Source organism: Gobius niger (assembly GCF_951799975.1).
Source record: "Gobius niger genome assembly, chromosome: 16".
NCBI classification, from domain to species: domain Eukaryota; kingdom Metazoa; phylum Chordata; class Actinopteri; order Gobiiformes; family Gobiidae; genus Gobius; species Gobius niger.
Window position 1 is genome coordinate 9,042,536 of NC_136867.1, and position 25,528 is coordinate 9,068,063.

Sequence of the window (25,528 nt, forward strand, 5' to 3'; positions counted from 1 at the left end):
GGGGAGTTGCCTTTGCTTAGAGCGTGCGATCCCTTCAAAAATTCCCGGTTACTTCAGATCCAAGGAGGTGGGTGATCTGCGTGGTGTGGGAGCGCGACATAGCTGCGTCTCTCTCCTCTCCCACTGACTTGGAGCTGTAGTGGAGGCTTGTAAAGTGGAGCCGCAGCAGCGCCGGAGCCCACGCGCGGCACTCAACTCCCCTGCGCGCGCGACTTTTCATGTTCAACTAAAACAGATGGAATAATATTAGCTTGAATTATTTGCTTTCCTGCGCTGGATTGGGGAACGCTTTTGGACTCCCGTGTAAAGTTATTTAGAGGTATTTTTTCTCATTTCTTAAGTGGACATTATGAAGAAATATCCATATTTTAATCCCGGGAGAGGATGACGTTTTATTGAGCTAGTTGTTAACTTTCATTTTTTGTTGCGGTTTTAGCCAGTTTTGGGTTGCACGCGCTCACTTTTTTTTCTGCGGCACTTTTGAAAAGAAACAGAGAAAATGAAGCGCGTGGGAGTTGCACTGTTATTTATGATGGCTGTTGCTTGCGTAAAATGCGGAGATTGCCAGAGTGTGTCAACAGGTGAGAGGAGGGAAGGTGCACGCGCTGAAAGGTCGCTTCGAGAGCAGCAAAGTCAACACAACATCCACTTTAGGAGTCAAGGTCGCTCGGCGAGGGAGCAAAGGGAGGACGCATCCTTGGACGCGCTGGATGAGAAGACTCCGGTTCGGCTGCCAAGGGCCACGCAGCCCCCGGAAGGGCAAGGAGAGGCTGCTGCGGACGGCTCCCCTTCACCTCGGAGTGTCAGACAGACGGCAAGCCAGCTCTCCCCACAGCAGAGAGGCAGAGTCAACCGCAGGCAGAGCACCAAGCAGGGGGCCGCTGGCACCACGAGGAGGCTCATTGGGTAAGGTTCCCATTCCTTGCCAAGACATACTATTACGCGCGCACCCACATCATTTCAGTCAACTTAGAGGGTATTCTGTACGGAATTATAATGCCATTATCAGAGTCAGTTGTCCCTGTTATTGCAGTGGTTTGGGGGAAGCAAAACAGCAATGACTGAAAGTAGCATGTGCATCCCAAACAGTGAAATTGACCCATGCTGCTGGAAATATGATGCATTTGGACAGAGATTCTCAAACAAAAACACATGGATGACAACTGGGACTAACAATCCCATCCAAAATCCTGGTTAAGGCTCTAGAGATGGGTTCCTTGCCCTGTGGCATAAGGTTGAAGGTCAAATGCAAATCTTCCTACATGGACAATAAAGCCTACAGATACAAATGATAGAAGAATGAAGATATTAGCTGTGTGGAAAGGGCTTGCAATAGCACTTTACATAATTAGTTTCTGAGCCAATCACATGTCAAAATAATCTTGTTATTAACCCGAAACACACAGTTGAACCTTTCAGGAGCATAGTCAGTCATTCTAACTGATTTTTAAATGTTTTTTTCAAGTTGTATCATTGCCCTCGACTTCTTCCAAACCACTGCACTCCCATTATCTACCCATGGTATTATGTTAACCACCCCATAACAGCCCCATTAGCACAGCATGTCCTGATCTCTCACTTGAAAAGAATCAGTGTGACCTATTTTACTGTACGGCCCATGTGGCTCACTGTAAAGTGGTAAAGGTACTGGGCCAGTTTAGCCAAGCATTTCCTCCCACAGCCATGATGTAACTTCAGCCGCCACATCAATGACTTCAGAGTTTTGTCTAATAAAAACGAAACACTATTTAGAGCCGTCATACAAAATGAAGTAGTCCAGTTGGACAAGGGGACTCCCGACGTGTGCGTTATAGATACATGCAGGTCATAGTAGGACACCGGGTTAATTGGTGGAACAAAACAAACATATTAGTGTCTACTGGTTTGATCATGTTCTGCCATTTACTGCCACATGATTTCTGTTTAAAGGAGCTGGCGAAGGAGAGGCAGAACACCACTTCAATGTGTGTGTGCCTCATTTTGGTTGCTTTGCCCCTAGCCATGTATTCTAGTGAATGTTCCCTGATCGAAAACACCTGTCGTGGAGATGGCCACTTCTTTTTCTTTGCTGTGCACTATGCTATGTAAAGCTATTTTCATTTTCTATTTCTGCGCAAAACAAAGCCGTCAAAATGCATGATAGCTTGTTTCCATGTTGTGAATCCATTGCATCCACTACAGTTTGTTCCACAGGACAAAGCCTGATAATTGCAGGATGGAGACTGTTTACATAATAATCAGGCAGGATTTGAACGACTCACCTTTGCAGACAAATGTCATGTAAATTTATTGCCCAGTTTGTTAGTCATGCTTTGACAGTTTGGATATAATGATTTATATCAGCAATATAAACAGACAGCACTGTGTGTGCAACATGGGAATTCAGCCATAGATAGACTGATAGGCAAGCAGTACATATTAAATCGTATCCATCACTTTTGTCAGCTCTGTGGCAAGCACTATCCTCACAGCAATAAGGACCCAGGCTGACTGGGGACTTTCTGTGTTGTTTTTGCTGTGTCTGGGTGGGTATCCTCTGGGTGTTTCACCTACTAAAATGAGTAGGTCCTGACCAAAACCTGTGCAATATCTGGGTCCTCAGGCATTATACTGCAGTCCATGTTGAAGGGTGGGTCAAATGTAAGAAACTAAAGAAAAAGTACTCACGTTCTGTTACATCAGAACCAGTGAGATTAAGTGATTAAGTTTCTTTTTAATATTCCTATTGTGTGGAGATCTCCTATGAAATGAATCAGTATAGACTTAGCAAAGTACTTCTGTACTTCTCTTTCAGTTCATGCAGACTTGAGACTGGCAAGATGTTCACTTCTGACTCAAGAAAATCTTAAGAAGTATCTGGAGTAAAAGTACTAAACTGAACCATAAAGTATTGATAAAAGTATTTAGTTCGTATCACTTCCCTAAGTACTAAATCCCTTTAGTGGGGTTCAGTGGGTATCCCTGGCATCCAACACTTGCCTTGGCTGACATGCTCCAACTGTCCCTTCTCCATCAGATTCAGAACAACATTTCCGAACAAATCCGTCACTCTGACATCCTCACTGGTGCGTGACTGAGCTGAGGCCTGTCGTTCCGGGGCATAAGGGAAATAACTGCTGCCCGTGAGTTCAGATCCAACATGCTTTTATTGCTGCGCGGGGCGGACGTCTTGCCTGACAGGGCCAAAAACAACACATCCCGGCGTTCGATGGATAGAAGCAAACCGTTTACCTTGCATACATCAGTGGTTACCTTACGAAATAGTAGTCCGCTTTTAACACTTTGAAACAGAACGCCTCATCTGCTGCTTGTTAGTAAGAGTGTTTTTCATGACACATTTCCTTTTTGGAATTCCCACTTAGGCTCACTCATGTAGAGTGGCCGGAGGCACTGGCAGCACGCACACACTGACTCACGGTGACTCCCGCTGTTTTCACGACACCTGTCAGTACGTTACAAGTGGGCGTACGTTGAAAAAGGCAAGCGCATCGACTTATCTCCTTAAACCCAACGACACGCTGCTAATTACACTCTTCAAAAACCTTTATGACTTACATATGTCCTTGTGAACGAGCGTGTTGAGTGATGTTCTTGGCACGCGCCCGGCACGATGCGTTTGATTCGTATAAAGCCACATCTGCCAAACAAGCGTGACTCTTCTGCAGCTCTCGTACGATGTAATGAGCACAAGGCATCCAGCGGGTCAAAGGCCGCGGCTGGTTATCTCCTCCAATCACAGTGAGCCTGACACCTACTTACTGTAATACGCCGTGAAACGTGATGCGGCTCAGATCTGCGCCAAACTCGCTGCAGACTGTTGCCCCCGGTTGCTCTTGCGGTCCGCTGCTGTCTCATCTATCTCTCGCCCCGCAGGGTTGGCTCACGCGGCAAGTGCAGATTAAGAGCAAAGCAAAGCGTCCAGTTATAACAGTTCAGGACTTGTCATTTTTCATCTGTTCAGTCATTCATAAAAGATACAGCTTTTTAATGGAATGTCTCACTAAATCCTATTACCCCGGGCCCGGAATAACTTGCCCCAGCCCTCCCAAACTGTTGCTCTACGTATCAACGTACTAAGAAATCAAAAATGAATATCTTATTTATTGGCCCCCATGGATTCCCAGGCCTTTTTTGAAAGGTATTGTGTTGAATGTTAGGATGGTACAAAGAATTCCAGGCCTTACCGTGGCAGTGAACTGGTCTGGCCTGGATTTTCTTGTGGGCTCTCAATTAAAGAATGTTACATCAGTGTCTCTGGAATTTAGTTTTACATAAAAGACAATTACAGTGTATTCTCAAGAGAGATCATATCTTTGGGACAGCTAATTCTTAGTGATTTGAAAACAACCACAGCAGTGCTATCCCTGGAAGCATCTGACTTCAATGCCGGAGAAGCCCTTTATATGAATGCACTTGAGGGTGTTCTCTGTGTGTCTAATGCACCATAACATGTTGCATGTCTCCCATCTGTTCAGGCCCAACGTGTGTGGAGGTCAGCAATGCTGCTCCGGCTGGGCTGTGGCTCCAGGAACCAATCGCTGCATCAAACGTGAGTTACATGCTCTGAGCACACGCCGCACTATAATGCTTATTACTGAACGGACTCAGAAACCTTCACAACTCTATCTTGTCCTGTGTGGCAATGGTCAAAACGTGCTTTTCCGATCTGCACTCCAAAACCTGCGAGTTCAAGGGTAAAAAAAATCTTCGCTTTGAGCCATAAAACCTTCTCAATCTAGCGCTTTGACAGACTTTTTCCGTCACTTCCTTAAAAGCTTTGCACAATCCTGGACACATTTGGTGAGACACCAAACCAAAATGACAAGACATACATTTGACTATTTTTATTCCACTGACAGTGTAAATCTACGCAGGCCGACTGAGAAATAACAGCCTTAATGGTCACTAATGGCAGGTCTGACAAGTCAAATTGCTCTATGAAACTGTTCCCAAGGTGTTATTTCCCCCTTCGCTCGTGTTCATCATGCGCTGTTTGCCTTTTCCTTTCAACTCACGTCCAGCTCTTAGCACTTGGCTCTTATTGACTAGAGCCCTTAATTATTTTGGGTGGAACAAGCTGCGTTTTATTTGACCACAACATAATACTGGACGAGCAGGTTGCCAGATAATTAAAAGTACAAGACACCGACTGAGTGAGAGTAATTGACTGCTTTAAACACTGTGTTTCTGTCTGACTTTCTAGACGGCTTGTCATCTGTGACCTACTGTATATTTGACAAGGCCCTCCTCTAAAATAGCCCTATATTCTTCTTCTTTTTCTGCTTGCATGTCATGTTTCAATTTCACTTTTACGACCCTTGTTTTCTGTTAAAGCCTAAAATAACAGGCTGGTCTCTGAGCATTTTTAGCACAAGATATCTTTACTTTTTTACAACTGAAGTAAAACCAACACAGCAATCATCCTTCCTCTGCCAAGAAAGCCCTCTGTAGGTACACTTCAATTTTTATTTTTTAAACTTGTTTACCGTTTCCCCGTGTCTCCTGTGCTAATTATCCGACTCACACGCACATTTGAACCGAACGATTGCACAACAAACTGATTGGCCTCAGCACCCTGCTCCTAATTAGATCTCTGTCTCTGCAACTCAAAGCAAACTCTCCACAGCTTTTTAAGTCCAAGCCTAAGATACATCTTTTGGAGTGCAAACTGCCGAAACATGAAATCACAGCTCCAGCAGGTTTTATACATAATATTACTATTAAAAAAAAGAATTGACTTTGATTTATACATTTAACTAGAAACAGAAGCAAAACAAAAAGAAAGAAATCAAAGGAAAAATGGGAGCAGATTGTGCCCTTTGAAAGCCCAAAAACACATCATAAGTCAAGAGCTCAATTTCACTTAACGTTTACGAGGTCAAACAAGGAAAAAACAAGGCAGCCTGCGGAGTGAACATAACTAGGTAACCTGTGATGGACTGACCAGGAATGTGTCTTTCCTGGTCTAAAATGTATCGACGAAACACCACAGGAGGAGTATAGGAAAGAAATATGTGTTGTCATCAGCACAGACTCTAACAATATAAGAAAATGTATTCTTGACCTGCGTGTAAAGGTGGGGAGTGCAAACAGGAGAGTGCCTGTGAGCAGGCCAGGGGTCGGGCGCCACATCTGGACCCTCTTACGGCTTGGCTCCGGCCCAGGTCTGACTGGAGACTGGACTGTCATCAGCTGAGAGGAACCCCGCGGCCCGGCAGCGTGCCAAAACGCGAGGTTCAGACGGGACAAGGAGACCCCCACGTTAGAGGACCTCCATGGAGAGGGACGAGACTTAAGCTTACCTCTGCCCACGCCTCGGCTCTGACTGCCTTTGTTAGGAGGCAGCAGTATCAGAAAAGGAACCAACCTGTCGACGAGGATGTGAAGAAGAAAATGTTGTGTTTGAGCAGCGTCCAGAACAATTTTCACCAAATATGACTGAATATTAAAGGTGTAAAGTGCTGGTGTCAAATTCGGTGTTTAAAATAATGCTTCCTAACAATACTAAGCTTGTTCTAATGGCTTTAGCTCAGTACAAATATATGACAGGAATTAGAGTTGTCTACATGCCTTTCAAATGTTATTGTAAAATGGTTTCAAATCTGTCTGGATCTCCTTGGGTCTGTAAGAAAAATGCTCCCTGGCTTTCATAGAGATTTGGGCTGTACTTGTGGCAGTGTAGAGCTGGCAATGTCTGCTTTGGGAGAGATTATAATAGCTGACCAGCAAATATACAAGAAGTGAATAACACTACAGAGCTGTTTCCTGTTTATCTGTTTCACAGAGTACAAGTTGTGAGTTGATAAAGTTCATGGCTAAAACAGTTGTTCTTAGAAACTCTTGCCAAAGTATAGGTGTATGCATTGTGGTCAGCTGGTAAACGGAAAGCAGGTGTTGCCTTGGCAGCATGTTCCCTCTGAGGAATGACAGAAATTAGGCCTCATGTTTGTAAGCACTTGTAATCACTTGTGTAGTCATTCAGTATAGGCTTGTCCAGAATACATGCAATAGTAAAAAAGTAAAGGGAGAACCTTTTCTTTCTGCATTTTATGTTTCTTGGTGTGTACAGTAGAGCATGAACTGAAGTGAACAGGATCATAGCGGTAGTGACTAAAGGAATTCAAACCGTCAGTGGCTGGATTTAAGACAATCAAGCATTCTATTATGTGCTTATGCTTTTCACTTATCTTTGGACCACAGCTCATATAAAACACAGAAAGAGTAATCTCTGTGAGGAAGTGATTTCCAAAATGAGAACCTTGCATATTTGTTCAGGGAAGCCAAACCATTAGTTTATGAAACACCAAAGACCAGTTGACAAAACATGACAACGCTCCGCTGTGAAAATTCTGCTTTGTTTAAGGCAAAACAGTCAAACCCTCAATTGAAATCGAGAATGACTGTTTTAAAGATTTAAATCAATTTGAAACAACAATAAATGGAAAACCTACAGCAAAGCCACAAGTCTTGGAGGACACATTGTAATACTCTTCTTATCATTGAATGTGGCTTTTCTATGAAAGAGCCCTTGCTTCTCATATAACTTAACATTCTTGTTGTAGTTACAGTAACTGGGCTGTATATGGATTATAATGATCGTACATTACCAATATAGAACTCTAGATTTATTTCCCCACTGCACCGACAGGAACTGACTGGATGCCTTTCTGAAACCAGCGCTCCCCAAAGTGCCGCCTTTTACATACTGTGGCACAGTGCATTTCACCACATCGTACATCATGATGTTTTGGAAAAGAGACTGGCTTCTACGCCGCATATGGCCGTACTGAGCGTTCTTGATTTAAACCTCACCAAGTCTTAGAGATGAAAGGAGCATCATTCACAAGGACGGATGAAGTTGTTTTTACTCTTTTAGGCACTTGGTGATTGACAGACTGAAGTGCGGCAAAATGAGGTGGGTTTCTTTTTGATTGTCTTCCAGCTTTTCCAGCTCCTAAAATAACTCTTGGAGCACAAAATCATATTGACTCCCTTCTGCCATGGAGGTGAAATTATAGCATCAAGTGTGTTTCCATTTGCTCAGGAATGAGGTGGATGCGGTCAAAACCTACTTGGCCTTCTTTTTTGTTTTTCATCGAATTGTCAATCACTGGTTTTATTTCAGTCAAGTTTTAATCCTTATTGTTTCTTACATGTGTCAGGCAGATGTGGACATTTGAAGGACACGCGAGTTTGCTAACGTCTAGTGCGGCCGGTACCTTTCGTATCTCTAATAGATACAAGCTGTGTCTCTGTGCTGTGGCCGACCCCTGAGGGACCCAAAACTATATCTGCAGATACAGAGTGCTTATTGTAACAAATTTATCATCATGTAATACACTTTATGAAGTCAAAGCCAGACCAATGCTAAAAGTTAAGCTTTGACATATGTTTTATACTTCTCTGTCTTCTATTACATCTATCAGCAATGAAAAAAAAATCCATATTGTCCAACCCACTTATTGCCGAACTCTTACGCTCTTTTAATTCCATGTTATGTTTCTGACAATCTTTGTTGAGCAGTTATCGGCTTGAGCAGCCAGACCCGTTTTGTATTCACTTTGTTGGTGGGCAGATGATGTCATGTGTGGCAGAACAGTAGACCTTGTTTGAAAGGACATCCCAGCAGGGAATCGGGTAGACGATTCCAACTCATCATGATGCAGAGGCAAGCAAGTGTCTCTTTGCTTTGCCTTAACAAGTCTTAAGGATCCGATAAAAAATAAAGAAAAGTCCGATATTGATACATGAAGCATAGAACCAGTTTCCCACTAGTGAATGGCCTTGTAATCCAAAGATAACCAACCCACTAACACTGTGCCCTCACCTTCGTTTTACAAGAACTGGGAGTGCTTCCTGTGACGTCAAGAACACAGTGGTTAAATTTACCGCTCTGCAGACGGTCGCTCGGCCCTGCTCGGCTCCCGGTGTCGTTTGTGGATTTGTGGGGGTCATGCAGTTGAAAGTTCACCCCTCTGTGGCAGCCGCCTTAGAGTTATGGCCATTAGACAGATCCTGTAATCAATACAGACCCAGCCCTCTGAAAAGCCATTATTAACACACTCCTCATTTTTGGAGAGCTGCTTTCTCCTCTCCAGCTGGCCTCGGTGTTTGAAGGCTGCAATTGAGTTCTGTTTTGGTCTTGTGCACACATGTCAAAAATTGCTACCACAAACAATGGTACCAGAAAAAGGCAACACTGCGCCGTGTCCAAACCTGGATATCTTTGCGTTTGTATATACTTTATGTGCACTTTGCAGTTCATGAACTCCAACGAAGACGATTGAGAAGGATTTGTGGAAATATTATATCCTGCTTGTGTTTACAGCATCATAAACAATGGATGTTAAGTTGCCTGAATGAAATTGCGAGTCTAGACTTGATTGACTCCACATTAACAACAAGCATCCCTCTATGGAAGTGGTGCTTGCTTTCCGAGGCCACAGTTGTGTTAGGGCGTCCCTCAGCTAGCCGTATATCACAGCGCTCTTCGGCTTTAAGGCCATATGGAAACTGTTGGGACGCGATCCCCCAGGAGGATTCTGGAGGGTTTGTGGGTTTCTTGGTGCGAGGCAGCTTTACAAGATGTGGTAGAGGCGCACACCACCCCCGGATCCCGAGCACACGCCATGCCGTTCATTAGAGGGATAGTGAGATACGCCGTGGCTAAAAGTAATGTATACAGTGCCATGGGTCAGCTGCAGGTTAACTAAATCCCTGTGCAGAGATCAAGAGGAGTTAGAGAATAAATATGCTACTGTAGTGTAGGCCAATGCAAGGGGAACTGGGATTTGCTATAATATTATCAGCACTGTCGTAACGCTAACCACAAGGAGAAGGGAGGAAATGATCAATCATGCTAAATTAAAGACAATCCATTTGTCCTGATTGATGAAGCATTTTGGAAAATGCAAAATGAAAAGATACTTCACTTTTTCCATTTACTGAAATTACTGATTGATCTGCACTAATACAATAATTGATCTTGATCTGACATGTGCACTCAGAAAAAGGAGGCTGGAAGAGAATTTTACTTTGTATAGCGCTTTTCATAGATACAAGGTGCTTCACAAGAGACAATCAAACATTCTGTCCATACTCGGTGGTGACAAGCAAAGTGCGTCGCCACAGCCATCAGACCTTCCGACCACCACCAGGCCTCACTCACCCGAACTACCAAGTATTCCTCCCACACAGTCTTCCATCGCCCAACCCTGCTGAGACCAGTCGAGATTAGGAATTCCCAAGCTGGTATGCCCAATGTTTAGAGAAAATTAGTAATGCATGTGATGAGTAACTTGTGGTTTATTGGTCCTGTTTCCTTTTACCTAGATGTCAGGCTGGCAGGGAGGGGGAAGAGTTTTAAATTAAAACGGCCATGGCAAGTTGAACATGTTATCATCATCAGCCATGTGGAAATCACATGTGCAACAAGATAAACACCCTGTTGAAATCATTAGGATTAGAGGCAATTGTATTATACGCTCAATAGAAACATTCTTTCTTCCTCAGTGGACTGAGCGTTCATGTCAGAGGAATTCTCATCTCCCACAAAGGAACAGCAGCATTTTTATTTGGTCAATCTCATATTGATGCCCTGAATCATAATTTATCTTTGCTATGAGAAAAGTCATTCAATCAATTTAATTCACTGTAATTCACTAATTCATATTATACTCTATGCAAATTGAAATGGAATGGAAGCGTTTTTGCATAGCTCTTATTACATGACACAAGTCACGCACACAACAGTTTTGGGGAATTTGCAAAATGATAAGTGGTTAGTGATAAGGCATCATGTCTAAGTTTTGAATTATACCTTAAGATACACAACCTACATGTGTGGCACTTGTGTTTAAAATCCATGGATAGCGCTTACACAAGGAAAAAGCAGGATTTGTTTATTATCATGTGTGGGGTCTTATCTTTAACACTTCTAAAATATGTCAGGATTACAAAATGTTACAGATGAGCCAAACTTCACAGGATGTTCACCAGACGCCCAGTAAATCATAGCAGTATTTAAAGCAGCCCAAGCCCGGCCATCCAGACTCACGCTACTACGGTGTCTGTCTGTCTGCCTGTCTGTCTGCCTGTCTGTCTGTCTGTCTGTCTGTTGATATATTATAATGGACCTTTTACACTTTCTTGCATATTTGTTTCCTATTTTATTATCTATTCCAATGATACACAGCTCTCCGATGACCTTGATCCCAGCCTTGACCACTCTCTTTTAATTATTAAGTAATTATTCAGCTGTTTTCCCATTCCCTGAAGCTTGACAAGACGAGTGTGACCTGCAGCGTTACTTCCCCTTCCCATTAAATCTTGTATTCTCGTCTCTGTTACCCGCTTTGACCGGCTCATTTTACTCAAATTCTTTGTCCTATTCTCCTCGACTGCTAATCTTTCCAGCACAGCTTCCAGTCAGTAAATCTAATAATGGCCCGTAATGTTCTCAGTCAATGGAGATTTCTTCCTTGATTATTATCCGCCCATTATCAATATTACCTTCCAAAAATTGCCAGTTCAGCCCCGGAGTGCACTGTTGACCCCTGGGAGGCAAAGAGGTTCCTGAAAGTGGTTTCAGATTGCTCTGTGTTGAATGAGGAGACTGTGAAGATGTGACAGGTTGTGTTACTGTGGGTCAGACCGACGGGAAGTCCAGTGATCTTTCAGATGGATTTGAATGGACCAACGATGATGGTGATGCAGGTTTTAAACTTATGACTTACGGCCACATCCCAATCTAATTTGTACACATGAGTGAAGTGACATAAGAGGGATGGCAAGGAATTTCTCTAAATCCTGTGTACTACAGACTGTAGAGTTAGCTTTTTTTGGTGTTCTGGTGTGTTTGTTTGGGGCTGGAGGAGCGCTGTTTCCCAGTCCCTTCTTTTCAGATGACTGGCTCTGAACACAGTCGACTGCTGAAACGTGGCCAGTGCGTCTCAGCCGTAATTGAAGCTGAAGTGGTAATGCCAGGAATGTTTGCCATTTTTTATTTCAGACAGATTCTTATTTTCTTATAACTCCTGCAAAGTAATAATTGCTGCACATATTTGTGAAATGGGTGGAATGTGAGGCAATTAGTTTTAATGATGTGCAAGACAAATCTGCACGACAGCAATTACTGTGACAATGTGCTCAGCAGCCCAGAGGTAGCAGCAGTCTGTGGGCCGCAGGCGTGAGTGGGCCCTGAGCCACCCAACTGTCCCGGCTATTGTCAGAGCAGACCGCATGTTTGTCTGGGACTACTCTCTGTGTGGCAGTAACATTATTAAATTAGAGTGAGGGCTCCAACAGTTACAATGACTGCACATTGCAAAGATGTATTTAGGAACTACAATACTGTATCATTTGCAAACAACAAAATAAACATGGTCTGAAATGCATGTCATTTTTGTATTAGTTTATTAGCTCATATTTCAGTCCTCTCATACTTGTATTTGTATTTGAGACCCGTGCATGTGGCTCAGCTTGCAACAAAGAAATGACATGTTGACTGTAAAAACACAAAATTGGCCTTTAATGCATTAATAACTTCTATCTAAAATAACATAATTGACAAATTGTTTTATTAACTTTGGTTGTTTATAAATTAGATTAAACAGAAGTGCATTACACATCTCAGCCACTGAATGGCGCCTGAGACAGTTTCCTCTGTATTCTTAACATGGAGAAGTATTTGCTTTTTTACCATCATAAATTCAACTCCATTGTATAGAACAAATACCATCTTGATTTATACTCATTACAAAATGTGTGGAATCATGAGTGAAACATGACTTTTGAAGACATGTTCTGTCCCAGCCGTGATGGCAGACTCCTCTCAGCCGCTGATTAAGAGTGTGCAGTATCTCCTCATATTCATGATACCAACCCTGAATGATCATCTCACACTGTGGACAGTGGTTTAGATCACTTTAATATCAACATCAAACCTCTGTTTGGTGATCTGACCAAATATCCATATCACAATTTTCATAGAGCATATCTATTTCATCTCAGTAGTTGTGTATACGAGCTAAAATGTTGCCTCAAGAGATAACTGTACTTTGTTTGTATACTTTATTGTCCCCGTAGGAAAATTTGTCCTCTGCAATTAACTCATCCTTCGATGCCGCTGGGGCAACCCACAAGGAGCAGTGGTCGACGACAGTGCCGCGCCCGGGGACCCATCTCCATGATGTGGAGCCAGGCTGATGGTCAGAATCATCTGGCTGGAGGATTCACCTATTGCACATGTTTTTAGTGGTAGGGGAAACCGGAGTACCCGGAGGAAACCTACACAGACACGGGGAGAACATGCAAACTCCACACAGAAAGGCCCCGTCCTGGTGGGAATCGAACCCGGGACCTTCTAGCTGTGAAGTGGAGGTGCTAACCGCTGCACTACAGAGCCGCCCTTTATGGCTTATGAGAATTGATGCTTCACTGTGATTGGATGATTCCGCCTGTCATTCACTCAGCATGACTGTTAGGAAGAAGACTTGGTGAAAGGTTGAACGGCTTGTGTCTGTGTTTGCTTTACAAAAATAGGGTCAGATCATAATTGTATTTTAGATCGTCATATCGGCCTTCCCTATATAGAGGCTAACAAAAACAAAAGCCCGTGTTGGTTTGCTGAGCCATCTTTGTGCAGTGCTAGACCCTCACATAGAAAGGCCTGAACACAGCAGTGTAGTAATCGCCTGGCACAGCCAGACTCCTCACTAGCAGCGAGTAGTCTGGAAATTCACATCAATTTCTTTTACCACGAGGTGAAAAGACATGGAATAAAGCAGGGCTGGTGGATATGACAATAAAAATCCCTGACTGATTCTAATGCAGCTCCACAGTATGTTCAAACACAGGCCCTTTGCCCCTCTCACTCCTCCTGTTGGTCAGTGTTGGCTCTTGTCATACTTTGAGTGAGTGACACGCCGATTTAACTAATCACTTAAAGTGTGAACCTTAAGAAAAATGGACTAATAAAAAAGAAACTAATAAATGATTAGAAATGAAGAAACTCTCAAAGCTGAGAATGCCAACATGATGGTTTTGAACAAAGCACGTGTGCTCAAAGCTCAAAGCAGATGAATGATGATTGACTCCGTTCCATTTGGTGCTGAAGCCGAGGGGGAGTGAGGAGGAAGACCAAGTTGCCCTTAAAGAGAGCTTGAGACTCACTGTACAACATTCACACGCTTTATATTAGGAACTAAAGTAAGTGCATTACAAGGCTCAAACCCGGCAGAATCATCATGTCACTGATGCATGATTTACCACAACTTCATCACTGACTTTGAGCAGACCTGGGTCATGGCACTGGCACTGGGCCAACCTGAACATGATGCATTTATATCTGAGTCAGACAGAGCTCATGCCCACTTTAACCAAAAGTGGACAATTCAAATTACAAACCATGTTATAAATTTACAACCACACCCCTCAAAATGTGTATATTTCACAAAAAAGTATTTATATAGAATGAATCACTGTTTCTACTTAAAGCGGTACCAGTAAAAAGGATATTGTCAGGGTTATAAAATCCAGGATTTGTTAGTTATTTCATACCACAGTCTGCTAATGTAATGCTGTGGTTTACAATGAAGACAGCTCAATTTGAAAACGATAAATTGAAAGCCACTGGCCTCACTGCAACATGATGCCATGTTTCCTTCTATTACTGGTATGGGAAGGCCACTTCACTACAGAAACCCACCTGTGGGGTCCACGGTCCACTTATGTCAGAAAGCTACACAGAGTTGCCCGGGGGTCTGACATTTAGCCAATAACAGGAAGTGTGCTACAGGTAGGGGCCTATTTGAGGCCGCTCCGGCCCCTTTACAGTAAATGGCACTGGTGCTCTCGATCTGTCAGTGTCCGCAGCATCTGTGTCAATAGCATTCCTCCGCTGTTGACTGAAGGCCAGTGTTTGCTTTAGCCACCAGAGCACGCCGGTGTGATTTACGGTGGACGGACTATGTCATAAATCCTCCATGCTGTACACCACATACAGGCCTGTCATAAGACTGAAGGCTTGTTTGCTTTAAATGTGTGCCACCGGTCTCTAAGTACTAACCCTATCCCAGCAGTGATGGGAGGATGGAGAGGCTTACAGCAAATCACACCGATTTTTTTTTTATGGCCAAAACCTGACCTCAGCAACGTGTGGTCTAATGATAAGTATTATGCACTCATCTATCTTGCAAATACAGTAAGCTCCCTCAGAGTTTATTTTTTATAAAGTCACAGCGTTTCCATGTCTGACTATAATATACTGTCAGCTATTTACAGTTGGCATTCGTTTTACAGTTTTTCCCATGCGCTCACTTTTATGACTCTTTCCTTTATTACATTTGTGAGCTGCTCATGTTGCTTGTGCATTCTAGAGGAGTGACTAAAGGTGTTTGTAGGTGATTACAAACGGCTTGAGGCTACGCTCATGAGGAACTTAACTGGAAGTAACTGGATAAGGGTTTAATGTGCGTGATCATCTACATTTCAACAAAACGCTTCTGTTTAAGACTCAATAGCAATTCAATCTGACAGCTCCTCCAGGCACTCTACTGCAAGAAATGGACAAAAGGCATAAGACATGAAACAAATGGTCCCTTGGTTGAATCAATTTAAAAAAGTGTTGTGTGCTTGAGTCCAGGAAATCCATCTGTGCTACTGCTGCCTGTGGACAGGGCACATGCTTCACTGTGACCTGTAAACCTGATCTCCATGTGTTCTCTCTACAGCCGACTGCCAGCCCCCCTGCCAGAACCGCGGCTCCTGCAGCCGGCCTCATACCTGCGTGTGTCGCTCGGGCTTCCAGGGGTCTCGCTGTGAGGAGGTGGCCCCGGAGCAGGTGTACATCCGTGACAGAGGGGCTCTGAGGCGAGTGCAGCCCGGGTCCAACCCCTTCAACAGGGACCAACCACAGAGACGGCCCCACGACAGAGCCAATGATAGTCCCAGGGGCCAGACCCCGCGGCCCACCACCACCAGACAGCCTTCCCACTCCACGTAAGTCACCCACTGTAGCTCTAGCATGTGCCATTGTAGATACAACTCCTAGGTCACTCTCCATCAGCCGGTGAAGATTTGTGTTGATGCTCAGCTGAAAAGGTATTAGAACACGGCTAAATGTATGACCAAACATTTCCAATGGAAAGACTAGCGACTGCCTAGACAGCTAAAATGTTTCTAGACAGCCATTTTGTGTCCAAAATGTAATAGCATCAGAAATGGTCTCATTCAATTGCGTTTTGGGTGGAACTAATTTGTTTCATCAACGAACTTAAACTCATACTCACAGAGTTGGTTCTCACAAACTGTCCTTTCTGACGGATGTCTGTGGGTAGCAGCTTCTGTCCACTCCACCGGACACACAGAAGCTCATTGCTCTCCAGTTCAGAACTGCTGTGTTTATCTTAATCGAATAAATCAAACCAGATGATGCTTAAATCTCTAAATCACTTTAGGCAAAACAAATTAAGAGTAACAGCACATTTGGCGTCATGTGTTGCCGCACTCAAAAACCTCATAGGGTAATTCTGTAAAGTATAGGAAAATATAACATGATTTAGCAGACACGTATTAGGCTGTTATGGAAATAGAGCGAGCAGATTATCCACCCCAAAGCCTTGTCCTATTAGTGGCTCTTTTGATCTAGTAGAATGAATGCAACTGTATCCAGTTTGTTTTTGCTCTGACTAAGGCTTCCATCGATGCACTGGGCTAATTCTTCCAAGATCGTTAATCAGACTAGCTTAATTGTTTCTTGCCTGGAGTTCCTATTGTTTCTTTGATTCCAGTCTTGTGGAAAATACCTTATTGTCAAACCATTCACGACATTTTGAAGAAGTAAGGTGTGTGCCCATTGTTTATTATTATTTGCAGAATAACCACATTGTCAAATGTCTTTCCGTTTTGAATTTGGCCTTGCTTTTTTGCTTCAAGTGCCATAATTTGTCGGGCACTGAGGTCATTGTGCAATCCACCGCCAGTTTGTCATCTGGACAATTTCTCTCTACCACAACACTGAAGCACTCATAATTACAGACGACGTTTACGGTGCAGCTCATGCTAATTTGTCACTGCCTTATGTCATTTTTGCACTCTTGGCGATGTTTTCTGGCTGACCTGTCCGGCTGTTTGTGGTAGCCCTGTGATATCCTGCTAAATGTTTTGGCAGATGCTTCATAAAAGGTTTTATACATCCGCCTTCCCAAAACAATTATCTGAGAATCAGAGTGAATCCGCTAATCAATACAAGAGCTCCGAGGCTGCACAGTTGCGTTGCACATGCTTGCTTTGTTCTTCACAGGACATTTTTGTAAGCTGACTCGCTGATGTGGGTCAAGGGAAAATAGATGGCCACAGGTTGAAGACTGTAAAAAGCAGACAGTATTTTGAGTCATCCATGCCTCTATTATGACTCTTTGTGTGTGTTTTTACTAAAGATGACTAAAGTTCAGTTGTATTTCATGCTTCACTATTTCTCGGTCATTTTTGAGAATAACAGCCTTCATTCTTGAGCCAACGGACAAATGAAGAAGTTAAATTTTATCACTGACCTTCTGCCAGTTTGCCAGTTCCCCAGACACAAGGTCTTGTTGCACGATGTGGCTACGCTACCTCTGCCACTACTTCATGTCCTATTCATTTCTTTGGAAAGTAGCCAATATCATTAAGATTAAGCGTTGGACAATGAATTCCTGGTTGGTGATCACATACTGCATGTTAAATACATGATGTGAAGATATGAATTATTCAGCAGAGGAGCGTCTGTTTTTATAAAGGTCGGAGAGTTTGTCTTGGAGCTAAAGACTGACATGCAATAATTGAATTGAATAACAATAAATAACACAATATAATTTAAATAATAGACATGGCAGTGTTTTTTAGGCAGATTTGTTCACCACAGAGTCTGTGGAAAGTATGATTATTCAAACAGGTCTAAGGTAATCGCAATCGAAAATGAGCCATTAACTCTGTCAACTGGGAGGACAACCAAGCAGACCTGCTGCTCCACCACATCAGAGAAGTCAGCAGTTTTACACCCAGGGGAGTGTCTGAGCAGAGGCCATTCAGACATTTCTACAACTTGGTGGCCGTGATTGACAGGTGGATGAACAAATCAAAGGAAGAATTAAAGAAATAAAATGTAATGGATCTAATGAAAACGAACTAAAATCTAATAAAAGACTGAGAAGCACCGGTCCAGTCCTGCTGAAGTAGTGTGGCTGTGAACTTGTAGTTATAAAATATGCATTTTGGGGGATATCTTTTGTCTGGTTTAGACTGATAAATGAATGTAAAAAAGACTTAAATGGAATGGGGTTTAGGTCCCCTTGATTCCGCTTAGAGAGCGATTGGAGCTGGCTGTCCAAGTTGCTATTTCTGAGAATACATGAAATGCTTATTACTCAAAAGGAAGACATTTTGACTTTACTGCCAAAGTAAATATGTCACAACTTACAGTACATAGGAAGCATTAGGTATTCATGTGTGATTACAACTGGAACCCGTGCTGATGTTCTCCACTCTCTCAGGCCAGAATAATCTTTTAGGGGTGGAACGGGGCTCCCTGCGGATCAGTGCGGGACGTGAGTCTTGGTATCATGTGTCAGGCAGAGGTTTCCAAAGCATCCGAAAGCCCATGCAAAGTGAGGTCACTGAGAGGAAGAAGAGGAAATCTGGTGCCAAACTTCAATTAAAGCGCGAGGAGTCCATGCGCCCAGGCTCCGTTACATCATTTTGGTCCTGGCTGTGCTACACCCAGGGAGCAAAGGCCATCCCAAACACACAGCACTCAGTCTCCCACTTCTCCAAGGTGCGAGGAGCTCTATATGTCTACCTTGGAACGGACCGATTGTTGTGTCAGCTGCACCCGGCTACTGACCCAGCCTGTCAAACGGCGCCAAGAACAAGATATACTGCAATAAAGACAGAAGATAGAATGAACGGCAATAAGAAAAGGACATCAGTCAGAGAGAGACCGGCAATGCACTTCATAAATAAGTGGAGGATAGTTTTGTAGATTTTCCAGATCAGGCTTCTTGGATGCTCACTACAGAGCAAACTCAGGACATGTCGGCTGGAGCAGTGTAACAATGTTGAATCCTAGCAAATCTCAAGAACTTTCATTTAGTCTCTCATAGATTTAGGATTTACTGATATTACACGAACAGCTTATGGAGCAGCCTAAGCCAGCCAGAATATTTCAACTTCTACAAAAACCACTGCTTTCGCTAATGACGGGATACAGTCCATTTGAGCTGCCTGTGCGGCTCCATTAAGGGAATACACGTTTTAATATATTTTATAAAGTGAGCATACTTCCTCTGCTGACATTGCGGTAGAGTGTGACCCACTATTTCCTGCTCTGAGGTTCTTCCTTGTCGTTGTGAGATCCTGGAGCTTACAGGAGGTCAGAGAGAGTGTATGAGCCAAAAGTGCCAGTGATAACGCAGTCAGAGGGTTGAGCACACCCACTGGGCTTGGACAGAAATGCAGGAAACAGCAGGAGAGACCAGGATGTGGGAGCACCCTGGACAGGTCACCACTGAAGAGAAAGCTCTGCCACCCAATTGTGGAGAGCCAGACAGGATAATAGTGATACAAATTAAAAAGAGTAACATTGAAAATATCTCAATCATTGTGGCATTCATCACGGTAAGAAAACATTTATCTGTCCTTTGCTTTGTATCCGGCAGCTTGATACTACTTATTTGATGAGGACAACAAGTAAGATGTCTAGTCACACCCAAACCCAAGTTTCTAGGTGCATATGCACCCAAATTGATCTCATTCTGGAGCCCTGAAAATGGGCTAACGTTATTAGGCCCACTCTACTCAAGTGACATCTTCCGCCTCGGAACATATGATCAGTGTTGCATGAAAACAAAAACACCCAGAGAGATGAAGCGATCCGAGGGTGAGACACTTTACTTGTATCGCCTCTCCATTCAGCTGGTGACTAATGCTAGTGGTTCTGTGGCTTGTTGACTCAAGGCTTTACGCACGGCCACACAGCCGTTTTTCAGAGGAAACTGTGGTCATAGGGAGTTCTCCATGTTAATCATGGATCACAAGTTCCTTTCACTCCCAGCTGCACGAGCGGACAGGAGCGGCTGTCACAAACCCTTTGGAGACCTCCGCACCTGTAGGACTGCTGTGTGTTTGGATCTTGTTCCTTGTAATATAACGGTGGCTCAACATCATTCCAATATCATGTTCAGAGCCAGGATAAAATATGATCATAAACACAGAAAGGCAGAATGGATATCCACTCAACAAGTCACTCATAAGTCAGCAGTGAGGGCCATAAATTCAAAGCATCCCACAGAAGCTCTGCATAATACTCTTGATGCAGTGGACTTTGATCGGATATGTGTTCTTAGGGTAAAATTATAAATCCATACAAGCCTGGGAAAGCTGCCCCAGCCCGGTGGTCCACTGCGGGAGGACGACGTGTCTGGATGCTAACAGTGGACGCCTGGAGGAGCCCTGTTAAATTAGAACTGAGAGGTTTTGAACTAGCCACATCACCAAAACAAATACCTTATAAAACTCTGATTGGTTTCCCATTTGTCAATGCAATGACATGAACTGACGAGTGTCAGTGGAGCAAGTATGAATAAGAGCAGTAAGGGTTTACAATCACCTGACAAAGAGCAGATGAAGATATAGTCCACTCTTGTCCTCAGGTGACCCTCGTGTTTCCTGGCCAATTTTTAGCTAGCCCTACATAATAATGCTAATTTGTTTGGAAGTACAACGACAAAAACAAAATGGAACACTTAGCACTTGATATTCAGGAAGAAATGTCTTTTTTTTTTTTTTTCAAATCAAAATTCATCGCCAAATGAGTTCTGAGTGTATCTGGCTTGGTTCTCCAGGCCAAAGGGAACAATGGACCACAGAGAGCTCACTCCTCATCATGGGCTTTCCGACGCTAAAATACAGTATGCCAGTGGGCCAAGTGAAGCCAGCCAAATCCTCCTCATCAGACGTCCCATGGCGAATGCAGCTGTTGGAGGGACGAGCTCTGAACAGCGGTTGTGAGAGGAGCCAATCCCACAATGCACTGGGGTGTCCTGTCTGGAACGCCGGCAGATGGAGACAGCATCAGTCAGCTCCATCTTACAGATATGAGGTAGGGCGCTGAAAGCATGAATTAGCTCTGCGTTGGACCAAAAACCATTCACGTCAGGATCTGTGGCTTCCTCTTTCAAATGTGGAGGCCGACCAAGTTAAATCTCTCCTAATGGCTGCCTTTTGTAGGGCTGGGGTTTTCAACGTATGCTAGTACTTTTTTTTGTCCTTCGAGTGACTCTTTGTATTATCTCATCTCTCATACAATAAAATTCATGAGAAAATTAAATGCATGCTTTCTAACTACTAAATATTCCACCGTCCATCTCAAAATTCTGGTCAGGTTCGCAGCTCCTCAAAGAAAGTGCCAGTTTGTTTAATTCATGATCTTTAGTTGGCATCTCCTGCAATAAAAAAAAAAAAAAAAAAAAGGTTAGTAAGTAAGTGCTTCTGTTTTCTAAAGTCTAAAGCTCCCCTCAAATCTCCTCAGACACTTTGTCAGAACAGTCTGACTCTGACCAGCTCCGGCCACTCACTCAGCACTTCCTAACAGCTCTTGCTGCTGACCCGTCTGAAGGACAGAAAATGCACTTCTCATTTCTCCACGTCTCCAGGCGTTTTGGTCCGGGCTCTTGAACCACAGCAGCCGCGCAGCTTTGTTTCCGTTCAGACGTGAGGTGATCGGTGAAATTGTAAGTCGACTTTTGAGAGAAACAGACAGACAGGTTGGCAGTAGCGAGCGTCCCCCAGCGAGCAAAATGATTGTTTTTTCATTTTCTTCATAACATGATGAAGGTAGTTGGTTGTTATAATTGAGTCTCAAAACCAAAGTTCTTAATTCCACTTAATCTGTTTCCATGCAGGCAACAGAGGAAGTTCTACAAATGAATGTGAGTGGAATTTCATCTCTTCATTTGTCTGAGTAACATTTAGACTGATCCATTAAACAGCCTTTTGCTGAATAAATATATTCAGAACCTTTGCTCCTTGGTTGGTTTTCATGTGCAGTTGTAGCTCTAATATTAGCCTTTCCCTGAAAAGGGATACAAAAGCGTTCTGATTAATTCACTGCTACCAGAGAATTCCTGTAAGGCCATACAGACACACAGATAGAGACTGATTTAATGCAGCCGCCATTGCTACAAAGCCTTCACACACCCAGGTTTTCACAAGGGGAAACGCACTGCCAGGACCCACAATTATCCCGCTCATAATGAGAGATGCTATCAAAGACCTGCCCTTAATTGCTCTCTCATGTTTGGCCCTATGACCATGTACAAAGTGCATTAGCCAAACTTGTCCTTGTTTCAGGGAGAAAAAGTTTTCTGTGCGTCATGTATTTCTTTAAAGAAAGGTATTGCTCATTTCCTTGATTGAAAGCAAGGCCATCGCTGGGTTACCATTTTCTGAATATGAAATGTTGGGTGCTGTAGATTTTGTAGTTACTGTGTTCATGTGTTCTGACTGCTTCTCTCGAGGTTGTGCTGGCTTAATCAATTGTTTGTAGTTAGTAAACGTATTCATTATGAGTTCAATATCCAATCTATAGGTGAAACTTCTCCAGTAAAATGCACATGCATTTCCAGCTCTATATTGGTATTCTTCCATCACAATTGCCGCTTCAGTCCTTAGCTATCCTTAGAGTTGGCTTTGCTTTTGCTCCTGTAAAAAGAAAAGTTCAAAATTAGCTGGCAAAACAAAGCGTGAGAACAGCCAATACTGTGGCGATTGCTACAGTTACTACTGAGATTAAACGCTTGCTAAAAGCTGTAATTTAAGGTCTGCTGTTAAAGGGACAAAGGTTTGTGTCAAGCTATTTTAGTTTTCCAATCAAACTTTGACCACTTTACCACAATTCGGTTCCTGTATTTGTTGCTATGAGGAGCACAACAGCAGCAGAACATTTGATACAGGACTGATTTGTGAAGGATCAAGCCTCCTAGACTGATTGGGAGTAGCACGTGGAGAGCTCGGTGGAGAGTGATAAATGAACAAGTGTGATGCATGTTGTGTGAGACGTCATATATCTGACCACAATGTGGTTTGAGCTGAACAGGCCTGACTTCACTGAGGGGGTGGGGAGGGAGCAGGGGTCTCGACTGTGAGACTTAACACAACTTAAGCTTTTACTTATGTGAAAAAGCAAAAAGATTAGTGGTGGGACTCGATTAAAATTTTTAAATCGAGTCCCACCACTAATCATTTTGTTAATTTAGCCTTTGTAATTAATTAATCGCATTTAAGCATCATTTATTTAGGGATTGTATTTATTTTTTAGAGGTATATTTTAGATGCTTCTTTGTATTATATTCTTTGTACTTTTTGGAGAATGATCTTTTTAAATAGGTTTATGGCACTTAACTGTGTGAATAAACAACTTTGACAGTCAAATTGTTTTTGGCTTTACGTGTTGTTTGTGCCTAGGCAACGTATGCAGGAAAAAAAAGAAACTGAAGTGTTGAAAGTTAAGTGCGATTAATTTCGATTAATATTTTCAATTGCACTAAACCTTGTGTAATTCATTAATCGTAATTCATCAAAAAAGTCCCGGCCCTAAAAAAGATATTTATCTGAAAAGCATAAGAAGCATAAGCAAACTCTGAAGGAAAAATGGACAATTATAAAACTATACATCAATGTATTATGTGAGGCAATTCACATCATTTACAGTTTCTCATAACTAAACAGTTATTACTATATATATATATATAATATAGGGCGATGTCTTACTTTCCTATCCTTATCACCTGTTGCTGTCAATCATCCAGCTTTGGCTCTGAACCATCCCATTTATATTCCAAAATCACATACAGTACAAACAAAAATCAACTTCACTGTGGAAAAGCTGTACACTTTTCATATCAACCCCTTTAAAACAAATCGGACACAAGATACCCAATTAATAATCAATCTCTTATCAATAATCAGTAATAAATCCAGTTTTTGGCCAAAACAAATTTTGAACTGTGGAAATCATACTTGGCAATAGGTATCAGCGCCAATCACCTCGATAGCATCGAGGCTAATCTGAAGTGTTTTCTTAAGCGAGCATCATCAGGCGTAATGTCTGGAAGATTCATAACACTGCTGGGCTTTGACTGGCCAAACAAGAACAAGAGTCAAGTGTGTGTGTCTTTGCTAATGTTCTTGAATATCTCCTCCAGGGACCAGCGTTAACCGTCTGCGCTCCCCTTCATCCGTCTGAAAGTGCGGCCTGGGAAATATTCACCAGCAGCTGTTGGAGCGTTTACAGCCACAAAACATCGTATTAAGCACATGTAAAGTAAAGACATACATAAACAAGAGCCATTTTAGAGGTGACGGGTCAAGATAACTGCTCCCTCGCTCTGTTTAGTTTGTGACTAGTTTGAGAACTGCGCTAAATATTTATGCCATAACACGGAAAGCCCCGTTTGAGTCAATTCCTTTTGACCCTCTTAAGCCAAATCAATGTAAAAGCTATATTAATGTGTGAGCTATAACTTGTATCACACATGGTTTGTTGTAGTGAGCCCAGTGTTACTACTACTACTACAGTAATAGTACCATATGAAGTAGTTTTCCTCAGGCTTCAGCAGAAAGCCTTAGGACCAGCACGAAAATGCTGGAAATGGCCAATAGCATGAATGCCCTTGTTCTAGTATATTGCAATGATCTATAATGATCTATAGGCGCATTGCCTATAGATCATTATAGATCATTATAGAGTTGCCTTGTGTACAAAATGCATGGTATAAATAAAGTTGCCTTGCCTACAATTATTTTAGCGCAAAGCTTATGTTAACTCATGCTGTCAGGTCTTATGAAGCACTGTGTTAAGAGTTATGCAATAGGCTTTAATGGCTTAACAGAACGTATCCAGAGTTGTGTATTGTAGAGGTATGTGGAGTATTTAGTTTGCCAACTAGGTTCTACTGTTACGGTTGCCCTCATCATTAACACATTTCACATGTTTTTGTTATTAAATTGTGCTAGTTGGTTTTGTTACCTTTTAGCAGTATATTTTCTATGGTTTATTCTCATGCGCAGACCCCCTTGGTCAGGATCAAACTCTGCCACATGTTGGGAAAGCTTTAAAGGACTTAAAAGCTGGAGTGTTGGCTCTTGTCCAAGGCGCTTTGCTTTGTTGCCTCCACAAACTGTTTGTACCCCTCACGTCGAGCTCAGTGCTCCATCTTCCAGAGTAAATGTCCCAAATATGGCCATAAATCTTGGCGTCCTTTGTTGCCAGAGCTTGTTTGCGGTGATTGAGAAGTACAAAAGTTTTCATTGTTTCAGCTGCTGTTTGCACATTTTTTTGCATGTTTTGGCTGTTCACATTAGTTAGAGTGATGATGGCTTCAAAATGAACAATAATCCTCCGCTCTCCCTGTGAATTAGATGGATTTGGGCAAACGTTTATTTACACTTGTGCTTTGATAACCATCATTTAGCTTCCTATTTACCAAGTAGC

General features: G+C 42.8%; 1 protein-coding gene across 2 annotated transcripts in view; it reads left to right on the top strand.

Moving 5' to 3' along the window:
* The first annotated feature begins 468 nt into the window (after positions 1-468).
* The window catches only part of LOC306975654 (latent-transforming growth factor beta-binding protein 2-like), a 72,459-nt gene continuing 47,399 nt past the window's right edge, over positions 469-25,528 (top strand). For both annotated transcript variants that reach the window (XM_079573277.1, XM_079573278.1), the window contains exons 1-3: positions 469-906; positions 4,476-4,549; positions 15,732-15,999. In XM_079573277.1, the coding sequence (XP_079429403.1) occupies positions 500-906; positions 4,476-4,549; positions 15,732-15,999 (749 nt within the window). In that variant the 5' untranslated portion in view covers positions 469-499. The remainder of the gene's footprint in view (positions 907-4,475; positions 4,550-15,731; positions 16,000-25,528) is intronic.